General features: G+C 42.4%; 1 protein-coding gene and 1 pseudogene across 1 annotated transcript in view; both read right to left on the bottom strand.

The window, feature by feature from the left end:
- Positions 1-1,417: 1,417 nt before the first annotated feature.
- The window catches only part of LOC149067971 (uncharacterized), a 53,056-nt gene continuing 41,367 nt past the window's right edge, over positions 1,418-13,106 (bottom strand). The window contains exon 6 of the mRNA XM_089252136.1: positions 1,418-2,190. Within this exon, the coding sequence (XP_089108262.1) occupies positions 1,961-2,190 (230 nt within the window). The 3' untranslated portion in view covers positions 1,418-1,960. The remainder of the gene's footprint in view (positions 2,191-13,106) is intronic.
- Positions 10,772-11,805, bottom strand: LOC149067972 (uncharacterized; annotated as a pseudogene).

Genomic DNA, 13,106 nt, shown 5'->3' with positions numbered 1-13,106 from the left:
ATTGTCATCTTTGCGACTCATAATATGTTTAGCAGATGTTACGCCGAGACGCCAGCTCCTGGGTTAGTTCTTCATCCATGTTAATTAAGTTCGGATCTGAAATGACGCCACGTGAATAATTTTCAGCGTGATGATCAATTTTCACTGTTATTGGAATGTCTCCGAGAGATGTAAGCTTTTGAATGAGTTCGGCTTGTTTGGGTGTGTTACTTTCAATCAGCAGGTCTCCTGAACGAAGAGCCTTCACTGATTTTAAAGTTCCAACTGTGCGCCAATGAGAGCTTTATCAATCAAGAATGGTGATACTTTTGACAGCTGTTTATCGGCATCAGAACTATGCAAGAAGAAAAATGAGACAGTAGATAGATTTGAAGAAGCAGTATTTTATTTCACTCATAGCATTTTTGTCCGACGGATAAAAATTATATATTATTATAGTGACGGACTCGCGATGCGAGGATCCGGGTTCGAACCCCACAGTGGTGGTCGGCTGAAGTTGGTTTTCTGTGGTTCCCAACTTCAAGGCGCAAATGCGAGCCGATCTCTCCGTTAAAAAGTCTCGCCACAGAGAGCAACAGTCCTACAACGATAAATCATTCAATCATAACACTTCACTCATAGTTAGAAAAACTAGTGACAGATGGCAGCACTACACATAACAAGCATTACAGAGAAACAACAAAACTTCGTCAGGTTTCACTACACGCACATTCCCGCATGTACCGGGGTGCATGTGTGGTGTAGTAGTAGTAGGTTGGGGATCCATAATGTTCTTACGTCAGCCACCTCGTTGGGCAATTTGCCTGTTGTGGCGTTGTATTTTTCCCATAGGTATTGTTCCACTCCCACCCACCATGGACCCCTAAGAGGGGACGTGCACACGTAACCAATGAAGGTTAGTAACAAACACCACCGAAACAGGCGAGCAGACGCGTTCAAGATCAACGTGAAGCAGCACCAAGAAACCGCACGAAGTCCGACAGGCCCCTCTACCTGCCCAGTAGTCCACCGGATAAACTTGGGTGACCAGCCGATTGACCAAGACTGGGCTAATCAAGGCCTCCCTTTTCGACCAAATCTAGCGCATCAGGCTAACCAGGATCCCCATCTCCAGCTTTACTCCTAGCACGGCAAACACGCGGGTAGACAGCATCTCCCAGATTGGGCATACGCTAGAAGGGAGGACCCCTTCCCGCCTGAGCGGGACCGACAATGAGGGATTGTACATAAAAAACGGGAACAGAGACACGACAAGTACTGTAAGGTGTGTGGAAAAATCTGGGCTATTGAAAGTGATAAATAAGCACCAATATAGGAAGACAATGACGTGTGATAGATTTGACGTTACCCAGGGTGCACCACGAGGTGGCCTATCACATTACACCCCGATTTTCAATCGTGAAATTCATCGTTGGTTTACTGCAGTTGTTTCTTTGTTCATGCATCATGTACAATTAAAAATTAAATTGTACCACCAGATCCGAAAAATATTTATTTTTTTCACTGAAATATGCATATTACATTGAAAAATTCAAATATGCAGCCAGAATAAGGTATAGCTAAATGACTGCTCAATAATGCACTAAACAGCAGCGCCTCTTGAGGTGAATTTCGTCAGTTAGCCATTGCAAATCGACAATAAAAGAAGAATAGAGCAAAACTTTCAATCACAAAGTTTTAGTTCAACATTTCAACACGACGTAAAAAATAATATTTAAATGAATATGCCCATGGTCCGCAAGACAAAAAAATTTGCTTTTTCTCGATTTCAGTTACTAACTTCCGGAACTCGCCACTGAAAGCGCTGCTGTTTATTGCACCTCATCAGAGTTCGTAGTCTTTTCGCAAGTTATTTTAGTTCTAAAATAGTACTTTTTGCATGAAAAATGTATTTTTATCATGATTATATCAAAGTTTAGAACCTCGAGTATAACTCCTATCCAAAAGAATCTACCAGTCGCTAAGTTTCAACATAGTTATTGCAGAAACCTATTTGGTTTTCGTGGTCGAAGGAACAAAGTCCTTTTTTACACAAGTATTTGCCGATACCCAGATTGCACCACCGATCCTCTGTGCAGTTTCTGCCAGTATACCATTTGGTGCAAGAGCACTTGTAGCCATCTGTATCGTTTACTTTGACGCATGTTCCACCATTTAGACACGGATTCGGATCGCATCTGTCGTAATTCTCTGTGAGAGATAAAAATAACATTAAATCATAAAAGGTAACAAAATTAAAAATCAAATTGACTTCGTGTTCTCCCTTCCAATATCATCACTCTTCGACATCTAATGTGTGTGTGTGTATACAGGGTGATTAGAAAATAAAAACTATCCCGACATATGGGCCCCTGTCATACACAGAAACTCAATGAAATTTTGGCATAAGGTATTTTGATGTATGCACTCAAGAATGATATGGAAAACAACAGTGTCACTCTAACAGTTACAGTAAGAAAATTTCTAAAATATCAAATGGCAACACCAAGATTTTGTATTGGAATGTGATCTCCATTGTTAAAAACCCTAAATAACGTTCGAACGGCAACTGTAGCATGAAAATCACCGGCGGTAGATAGGCTAAAAGTGAGGACAACCAATAAGGACAGAGAAGCAGCATAAAATAAAGCATTTTATTGTGTTTCACAAATTTTCCACATGACCTTGGGGTGTAATGGGATAGGCCTCCTCGTGGTGCACTCTGGGTAACGCCAAATCTATCACACGTCATTGTCATCGCTTTTTGTGCTCATATACTTCACCTTCAATAGCCCAAATTACACGTTTATTTCTACACATCTTGCAGTACATGTCCTGTACATGTTTGTCTTCTGTGTCCAACCCCCTCATTGTGGGCCCCGCTCCGGCGGGGAGGGGTCCTCCCGGATGGGGCATTGCTTCTAGCGTATGCTCCATCCGGGACGCTGTCTACCTGCGTGTTTGCCGTGCGTGGAGACCCGTAAGGCTGGAGATGGGGATCCTGGTTAGCCTGATGCGCTAGCTTTGGCCTCGGATTCAGCCGAAACGGGAGGCTTGGATTAGCCCCGTCCAGGTCAATCGGCTGTGGTCGCCTCGGTGGCTGAAGGGGTTACACTACTGGGCAGGTAGAGGGGCCGGGCCTGCCGGACGTCGTTGAGGTTTGTTGGTGCTGCTTCACGACGATCTTGGATCTTGAACGCGTCTGCTCGCCTGCTTTGGTGGTGTATAGCTCCCACCTAACCTGACGTTGCTACTAACCTTCACCGGTTACGTGTGCGCGTCCCCTCGTAGGGCTCCATGGTGGGCATGGTGGGTGGGAGTGGAACAATACCCATTCAAATATGGGAAACACAAAAAATGCACCAAAACGTCAAAGAACTACTCTAAGTGAAACAATTGTCACGGAAACCGCTTCTTCAAATCTGTCTCATTCTTCTTCTTGCATAGCTCTGTTACCAATAAACAGCTGTCAAAAGTATCACCATTCTTGATTGATAAAGCTCTCTATGGCGCAGTTGAAACTCTGAAATCAGTGAAGGCTCTCCGTTCAGGAGACCTTCTCGTCGAAACTAACACTCCCAAACAAGCCGAACTCATTGAAAAGCTCACATCTCTCGGGGACATTCCCATAACAATCAAAATCCACCCCACGCTGAATTATTCACGTGGTGTCATCTCAGACCCTAACTTAATTAACATGGATGAAGATGAACTAACTCAGGAGCTAGCTTCTCAAGGCGTAACATCTGCCAAACATATCATGAGCCGCAAAGATGGCAATCTAGCTCCATCACGTAATATAATCCTGACATTTTCATCCCCAACATTGCCGAAAGATGTCAAAATCGGTTACTATAACCTCCATATCCGGCCATACATACCTAACCCTGTAAGATGTTTCAACTGCCAAAAATTCGGTCACTCACGAATGGCGTGCCGTGGTCAACCCACCTGCGCAAAGTGCGGCGAGAGGGACCACATTTCGGACAACTGCACTAATTCACCATTCAAGTGCGTCAATTGCGGTGGCGACCACCCCGCATTTGACAGAAAGTGTCCGAAATGGAATGAAGAAAAAGAGATCCAGAAGATCAAGGTCCTTAATAACATCTCATATATTGAAGCACGCCGCCGTGTAACCCCTAACCAAACTCCAATAGCTAGTACATCATACTCTAATATGGTAACAAATCCACCAACAGCTAATAAGACTAACAATGTCACCAAAGCATCTGTGACAACTCAGACCGAACCCATAGCTGATACATCCACTCAAACATCATCTAACCAACCATGTAATAGTTGTGGCTGCTGTTGCTCTGCTGGAATACGGAAGGAGTCCACCACCTCCGAAGAAGCAGGAAAAGCAACAGCGAACACATTCAAAGTAACTACAGCTACTAAGCCAAAAATCAATGCTGGAAATAAATCTAAAATAAAACTATTCAAGACCGGATATTTAAGAAAAGCCATTCAGAGAGCAAAGAAGAACCCTACAGTACAAAACATGTCACTGCTTGATGACAAATCAATTGGTGACATGGATCTCGATAATCCGCCAGAATCCGGTGGTACTCGCCGGAAATTAGACCGAAATAAGTTCAAGGACCTTGAACCGTCTACATCTATTTGAAATTTATGGCCAACATTATTCAATGGAACATTCGTGGTCTTAGATCCAATTACGAAGATCTAAAGGATTTAATCAATCGCTATCATCCTGTTTGCGTGGCACTCCAGGAAACTTTCACGAAGCCCTCGGAGACATGGAACATCAGGCGACATTCCCTGTTTCGTATTGACTACGATGACGGGAGTAGAGCCTGCCGCGGTGTTGCTCTGCTGGTTCCACATCATGTGTCGTCGCGCGTTCTAACGCTGCGCACGAACCTGCAAGCCATCGCGGTGGAAATCTCTACAGGCCTAAGAGTTACCATCTGTTCCATTTATTTGCCACCAAATGACACCATCTTACAGAGAGATCTAGAAGATATGATTGATCAATTACCACCACCATTTTTTCTTCTTGGAGACTTCAATGCACATAACATGATTTGGATTTCTAACAGCAACACCCCTCGTGGGGAAATGGTTGAACGATTGTTAGATGACATGGACCTTACCATCATGAATGATGGCAGTTTCAATCATTTCCATGCCACAAACAATAGTTTCACTGCAATAGATTTATCATTATGCTCACCTTCACTCTTGCCGAACTGGTCCTGGTCGGTTGATCCAGACCTCCACGGGAGCAATCATTTCCCTCTAGTGGTTAAGTGCATTGATCGAAGCCATAGCATACCTGAGGGTCCTCCTCGGTGGAAGCTTGTGGCCGCCCGATGGGCAGACTTCACGGTCAAGGCAGAAATCACGGAGGATATGGTTTCGCAACCCGACGTCGACCATTGTGTCGACCTTGTTACCAGTTGTATGATCTCTGCAGCAAATGAAACAATACCTAAAGTCTCCTCGAAACTTCCTAAATTTCCTAAACCACCTTAGTGGAACCACGAATGTAATCTTACGATTAAAGCACAAAAGAAAGCATGGAGTAGGTTCCGGTGGTATCCTACCCATGACAAGAAGTTGGCATTTTTAAAAGCAAAGGCGATAGCGAGAAGAACCAGGCGCCAGTCTCAAAGCGAGTCCTGGCACAAGTTTACCACGGGAATCAATTCATCTACTTCATCGAAAGTCATTTGGGACCGGATCCGTAAAATCAATGGTCATTATCAGTCTCATCCAATCACCATTTTAAACACCAATGGCACTATCATCAGCGATGTGAGGGATATTGCGGATACCATCGCCGCCCATTTCGCCACTGTCTACAGTGATGCGAACTATCCCCCATCGTTTCATCCCATTAAATCATCAGACGAACGTACACCTTCCGGCCTTTTACACCGGAGGGTTACAATTCATTGTTCACCCTTCATGAACTGACGACGGCCTTGCAGCGAAGTCCTGACTCAGCTGTAGGGCCCGATGCTATTCATTATTCCATGATTCGGCATCTCTCACCAGAATCACTGTCACATTTACTCATTTTATTTAATCGGATCTGGCTCAGTCATTCATTACCTGACACCTGGCGAGCAGCCATAGTTCTTGCATTCCCGAAGCCTGGCAAAAATCCTCAGCAACCGAACAGTTACAGACCTATTGCTTTGACCAGTTGTTTATGTAAGCTCATGGAACGCATGGTCAACTATCGCCTTATGCACTACCTTGAGGTTAACAATATTTTATCGAAACATCAAAGCGGCTTTAGACGGTTCAGGTCCACAACATGCAATCTGTTACGCCTTGAGACATCGATAACACAAGCATTTGTGAAGAGGGAGCATATGATAGCCATATTTTTCGACATAGAAAAGTCCTACGACCGTACTTGGAGGCACGGAATTCTTTCCGACCTCTATAATTGCGGCTTGCGGGGCAACTTGCCTATTTTCATTAAGAACTTTCTCGCTCGACGCATCTTCCAGGTACGGATCGGAAGCACGTTATCAGCTCCCCAAATTCAAGAACAAGGTGTACCTCAAGGTAGCATTTTAAGTAACACTTTTTATTTTAAGACTCAACGGGGTGTTGAACCAACTCCCGTTGTCAGTCACTGGCGCACTATACGTGGATGATCTGTTGATATCATATCAATCAGTGAATATGAGGTCAGCCGAGAGACAATTACAAACCGCACTCAACAAGATCAGCAAGTGGGCTCATAATAACGGCTTCTCTTTCTCCGCTGACGAAACCGTCGCTGTGCATTTTTGCCGGCGTCGTGAGCTTCATGATGACCCACAATTATTTTTAAATAATAGTCGAATACCTATTGTAGAGAATACAAAATTCCTCAGCATTACATTTGACAAGAAACTTACATTTAAACCTCATATTTCACAGTTGAGAGCTCGTTGCATGAAGACGATGAACGTCTTGAAGGTCATCTCTTCTACATCATGGGGAGCAGACCGTAAGTCGCTCCTCCACTTATATAAAGCTCTAATACGATCAAAGCTCGACTACGGTTCCATTGTATACGGGTCAGCACCTCGGAGTTATCTGAGTGTGCTCGACCCAATTCATCATCTCGCTCTCCGCATTTGCTCTGGAGCTTTCCGAACTTCTCCCATGGAGAGCCTGTATGTCGAATGCAACGAGCCATCACTGACATCAAGACGCCAGCAACTTGCCTTAAAATATTTTATCAAGATGAAGTCTTTTCCAGATCGTCCACTTCATCGTGTCATTTTGAATCCCTTATTTCATAGACTATTTGCTGCTCGACCTTCATGTGTTCCATCGTACGGTCTTCGTATGAGGGCACTTGTAGAAGAAAAACAAATAGACATCAGTCGTGTGGCCCCAGTTGCTTTGCAACTGGCACCATGGGAGCAGTCTCTGCCAGATGTCTCTCTTTCATTATCATTATACCCTAGAGCCACCACAGCAGATGTCATATATCGACAGATATTCTTTAGGCACAGGGGTAGGTACAACAGGTACTTCCCCATATATACCGACGGCTCCAAGAGCCCTGGCCATGTCGGTTGTGCCTACATCTGCTGTGAGGAGACATCTTTTAAACTTCCAGACACATTCACTATATATTCGGCAGAACTGTACGCAATCCTTCAGGCTCTACGTCATATACGACGCAAACGCCACCGACGATGCATCATTTATAGCGACTCTCTTAGCTCATTGCAAGCATTGTGTTCTTTTACTTTTCACATTCATCCATTTATTCATGCCATTTTTCATGAACTGCATCACCTCATTCATCACGGTACCACAGTAAAATTTTACTGGGTACCAAGTCATGTAGGAATACCGGGCAACGAAAAAGCAGACAACGCAGCTCGAACAACAATTAACATTGATAATAGCCTTTTGGTACCTGCCAGTGACCACTTCTCAATCCTCCGGGAAGTGATGCATCGCCGCTGGCAGGATCATTGGAACAATCAAACTAATAATAAACTTCATGCCATCAAGCCCACACTTGGCCACTGGCGTTCGAGCTGCAGGACCAACCGAAAGGAGGAAGTTCTGCTTGCCCGGTTACGCATAGGACACAGTCGCATCACACAATCATATCTTTTACTACGAGAGAGTCAACCGCAGTGCCCTCATTGTCAAAGTCCATTGACCATTGCTCATGCTTTTACTTGTTCACATCATCGTCATCATTTTACGACCGCTTTTGGTCACAATCATCTTTCACTTCGTGACATTTTATCTGACCATTGCGATGCATCTCGCATTTTTAAATTCATCAAAGCCATTGGTTTTTATAACAAATTATAGTTTTACAATTCATGTCATTGTTTTACGTTTGTTTTCCTTTTTATATGTTTTAGTTTTTTGACACGACAAAAGGACATTTTTCTTATTTTTGTATCATGTTTTGGCGCAGTTTGGCCAAATTGGTCCTTGCGCCGAAAAATTCAAAATCCAATCCACATGACCTTGTGGAGGACTAATCAGGCTGGGATCTCAGCCGAAGAAACGGTGTGACGAATGAAACGAACATTAATGCTCTGGTGCACGGCAAAGTCCTTTTTACTTTTTCCTTGCCTAGCTCCGGGGATTTTTCGTGCTACAGGTGCCATTCCAACGCTATTTAGTGTTTTTCAGTATGGAAATCGCATTCAAATACAAAAAACTTGGTGTTGCCATTTGATATTTTCAAAATTTTCTCACTGTAACCGTAGAGTGACACTGTTGTTTTCCATATCATTCTTGAGCGCATACCTCAAAATACCTTATGCCAAAATTTCATTCAGTTTCTGTGAATGGTATGATAGTTAGGGGCCCATATGTCGGGATAGTTTTTTTCTAATCACCCCGTATGTATATATATATAGGATAATTCAGAAAAGATGGGAAACACCAATACAAACAATTATGAACAAAGGATGCATGGTCTAACATGAAACGCAAACACGCTAGCGCATTTCCAAACGGCCGTTCCACAAACGCCTGCTACCATTCATGTGCGTACGCAGAATTTTCTCAAATGGGGCTTTTCAATTTTATTTTTTCTCAAGGGAGGGTTACGTTTTTTCCTGAAAAATAACACTATAATCTCGGCTTGGGAGGATTAAAACCTCAAACCTCTCCCCCTTGCGTACGCCAATGCTACCATCTACGCATTAGCAGCTTCTCTTAACGTCAGGAAATCGCCCCCAGGTGGGACGGTCCCGACGAACTGGGGGCGATTTTATGAGGTTGAGAGCTGTTTTCTTGAGAGCAATAAGGAAGGCAGGGTTGTGTAATCAGAGATGCTTGCCCGGTACAAGATTATGTTGAGGCGCACTCGGAAAGAAAAGTAATCTCCAGAAAATATGTTTCCATGATATCTTGGGCTGAGCTCGCTACATAGTTGAATTTGCTCAGAATTCGCCGAAGACTGGAAAAAAAAGTTTTTGCATAAATCGAACAGTGGTGTTGGTATATATAAGTTCAGCTTTAATTTCGAAAACAAAAATTATAGTACTATTGTCATTGATATGGTTTCTGATAATCACCCATTTTCGATGAAAAAAACTACCTAATTTTTATTCTAATTCCGTGATATCGGCTAAGGGGTGCCGCGAGATATTATGGAGATAGATAAATAACATGACAGTCGACTTAAGGTCTTAAAAATTTTTTCAAGTCGAATTAATTACCGCCATCTGGTGGCAGTGTCAACAATGTGAGCTTTGGCCTGAGTTAGGCCTAGCTGTCCATGCATATACGGCCCCCGTTCAACCAACACCATCTATAACAGAAGCCTTCGTACGAAGCTCGTCACGACAATGAAGTCAAAGTTTCTTCGAAAGAGTGAGGCGTCGGTGGCTGTTTTTTTTGGCTTGGACTGAGAGAGTACTCCCCTGGCAACGCATAATCAATTATGGTTACTCATATTCATGAAGCTGGACACTGCTGTAGCGTACCGATCTTGTAACAGAAAACTTCATCGTTTTGTCTTTGTCCCCAGAAGGTCACCACAACGGGGTTTGACTGCATATGGTATGAAAACCCATTCTACGTTATTTCCTCATCCATTTCTGATTTGAAACCATCGTTATCACCAGAAATTAAATATATATCCGAAGTGAATTTTTCTAACATTGAGTCTGAAGGTTTAAACCTATTTGCAGCAAATGCCATGTCATCCCATGAATGCGAATCGTGAGGATGGACGCTAGCAATTCCTGTATTTATTTTTGATGAAGTTCATGGTTGAGAAAGTTCTCTCCACAGCAGCAGTGCTAACGTAGATAGGTGTCAATTTTCCGATTTCTTCAAAATCTCTCTCTCCAGTTTTATCGACATGATTATACACATCAGTCCGAGTCAATAGTGTTTGACCACGGTAGTGCACCTAATCAGCCTCACTGCTGTTCAATCTGGCCAATTTTTTCTTCTCTATAGTCGAAAAAAAGGGACATTTTTTATTGTCGGTCTTTCGGTACTTAGAACAATTGAGGGTCTCAAAAGAGCGATTGACTCCAATTGCTGAGCATTCGTCAGAAGCCGTTTTCTTATTTCCTTCAGCAATTCTAACAGGTAACTTTGACATTTTTTTTTTTATGTAAGCGGCGAAAGCTGTTTGTTCTACATATTTGCTTATCAGAAAGTTCTGTGTGAAATTCGATCCCCGATCCCCAAATTTAAAGCTCCAAGGGGAAGGTGATTATTAGCATTTTCCTATGTCAAATGTAAACAAATCGGACCCAAGTACCGGCATTCCATGTTCGCATCACTTTCTCCAAGAGAAATTTATACAAGTTCATGAAGTAACCTCACTTGACAATATCATATCTTGTTCGAGAGGACTGTTTACTATCGATAGTTCCGATAAAACCGGCTTCAGAAACAGAAGTTCCGTTTTGGGAGCGGTATACATCTGGTAAAACAGCTCCGCTGTGTAGTTACGTTCCTCATTTTTCACCTGGTGAAAATTCTCTTTCAACTCCTTGTACTGTTCTAGGATTCTGTTCACGTACTTGGCAACAGATAACCACCTGGTGTCTGAAAATTTCACCAGTTTCAACGGGTTTTCTCCTACGTTCATTTTTAAATACACATTTTTATATTTTGTCTGTCTTTTGGGGCTGTGAGAAAACCATTTGTACGTTTCCGAGACGAGAAACTCAATGTTTCTTGGCATCACTCGAAATGCATTTGAACTGCATAGCTGTATTGAGTGGCAAATGCATTTTATATGTACTAGGATTTTGTTTATAGCCCAAAAACGCAACAATACCGAATTTACGGCACCGCACATGGTATTGCGCCCACCAGTCGCAAGTCCTATACACTTTAAGTCTAATTTTTTTTTTCGTTCAAAAACTCAAACTTCTGGAATGTCTTTATTTCCACTTTCCATAGATATCATATGACAATTTTGGATTGTTTTTCACTATAATATCTGATCAGAATGCAGAGCTGTGTTTCTGTGGAGACATCTGTACTCATCTATAATAAGCGAATAGCATTGCTCACCTACGTCCTCCAACAAATCAGCGAGCCTCATTGGACTCAATACGTCTTCAATCAGAGCTGAATGAATGAACGCCAGAACTTTGCCACTGGACTTATCCCGTTGCCGAGATCTCTTCCAGCCCAGCTTCGTGGCAGAGTCTGGAACACTTTATTTTTCGTCAAAAAGAAAATTCCCCGGACAATTGGGTACTGTCGCGATTAACAAATTTTGTGGTGATTACAGACGAGATGAGGTTGGGAGTTGGAGAAAAGTTTCGGGGTTTCGTTAAGACGGAGAATGTACGCATTATTAGGATGGAAGTATATTTAAGCAATTGGACGGGGCCCATGCTATCTCATCTGTTAGCATGGGATATACACAGGATACAAAAAAAAATAAACGAAATGAGAATCCTATTGTGAAATATCCGTCGGAGCGAGTTATCTCCGACGGATATTTTATATATTTTTTTAATTTTTTTTTGAAGCCGAGCACAACTCAGGTCTATCGCCATGGGCAATTTACTACCTAGTGAGTTGTGCCGGAAGTGTAAGTATGTGTACCTAACAGTCTGAGTGCGTATTTAGTGTTGTGTATATTTTATATTCCACAATTGGATTCTCATTTCTCAAATTGGCTTGATAACTTGCGGACTAGAAGCCAGCGTCAGTTTTATTGGGTTGAGTTCACTGGCTCCGGTGGATTTGATCAAAAAAATAGAAATATTGTGTGGGGCGTTTTAATGTTGCGCACGAACTTGCAAGTCTGGTGGAAATCTCAACAGGCCTAAGAATTACCATCTGTTCCATTTATTTGCCACCAAATGACACCATCGTATAGAGAGATCTAGAAGATCTGATTGATCAATTACCTCCACCATTTTTTCTTCTTGGAGACTTCAATGCTCATAACATAATATGGGGTTCTAACAGCAACACCCCTCGTGGCGAAATGGTTGAACGATTGTTAGAAGACATGAACCTCGCCATCATGAATGATGGCAGTTTCACTCATTTCCATGCCCCAAAAAATAGTTTCAATGCAATCGATTTATCGTTATGTTCACCCTCACTCTTGCCCAACTGGTCCTGGTGGGCTGGTCCGGACCTCCACGGGAGCAATCATTTCCCTCTAGTGGTTAAGTGTCTTGATCGACGCCATAGCTTTCGCCAGATTGGTTGGGATTTTAAAAAAAAATTTATAAACTTGGTTTTAGTAACGTTAATTTTGAGGTCATTAGCGCAGAACCAATTTCTTACTTTTCTGCTTTAGAAGAGCCGTGTCATTCGCGAACGCAATTATTTCACCTTTAGTATCAAGTTTACAAAAATCATGAATGAATAAAGTAAAAAGGGTAACGGCGCCTTGCTGACAAACAACGTGTGTGTGTAGCAGCTCTTCAATATTTTCATTTATTAGGCGAATTATTGACCGACAGTGCATGGAAGGATATTTGCTTCGATAAATCTGAGTACCAAGTATCTAAAAATTACATTAGGAAAACATTAAAAAAATAGCTGGAATGACAGTTAAAAATTCTATGTGAAAAAGCGTGCTTAGAAATAAGAATAAAAAAAAAAACGCTGGTGGTGACATGTATGACAAAAAACCTTTAACTAAAAAATATCAAATTCTAGAA

The sequence above is a fragment of the Pholcus phalangioides genome, unplaced genomic scaffold (assembly GCF_987345545.1).
Source record: "Pholcus phalangioides strain wild (caught in Gottingen) unplaced genomic scaffold, Ppha-v1.0 ptg000028l_1, whole genome shotgun sequence".
Taxonomy (NCBI): domain Eukaryota; kingdom Metazoa; phylum Arthropoda; class Arachnida; order Araneae; family Pholcidae; genus Pholcus; species Pholcus phalangioides.
Note: the sequence above shows the minus strand (reverse complement) of the source record. Positions and strands in the feature narration are given on the sequence as shown.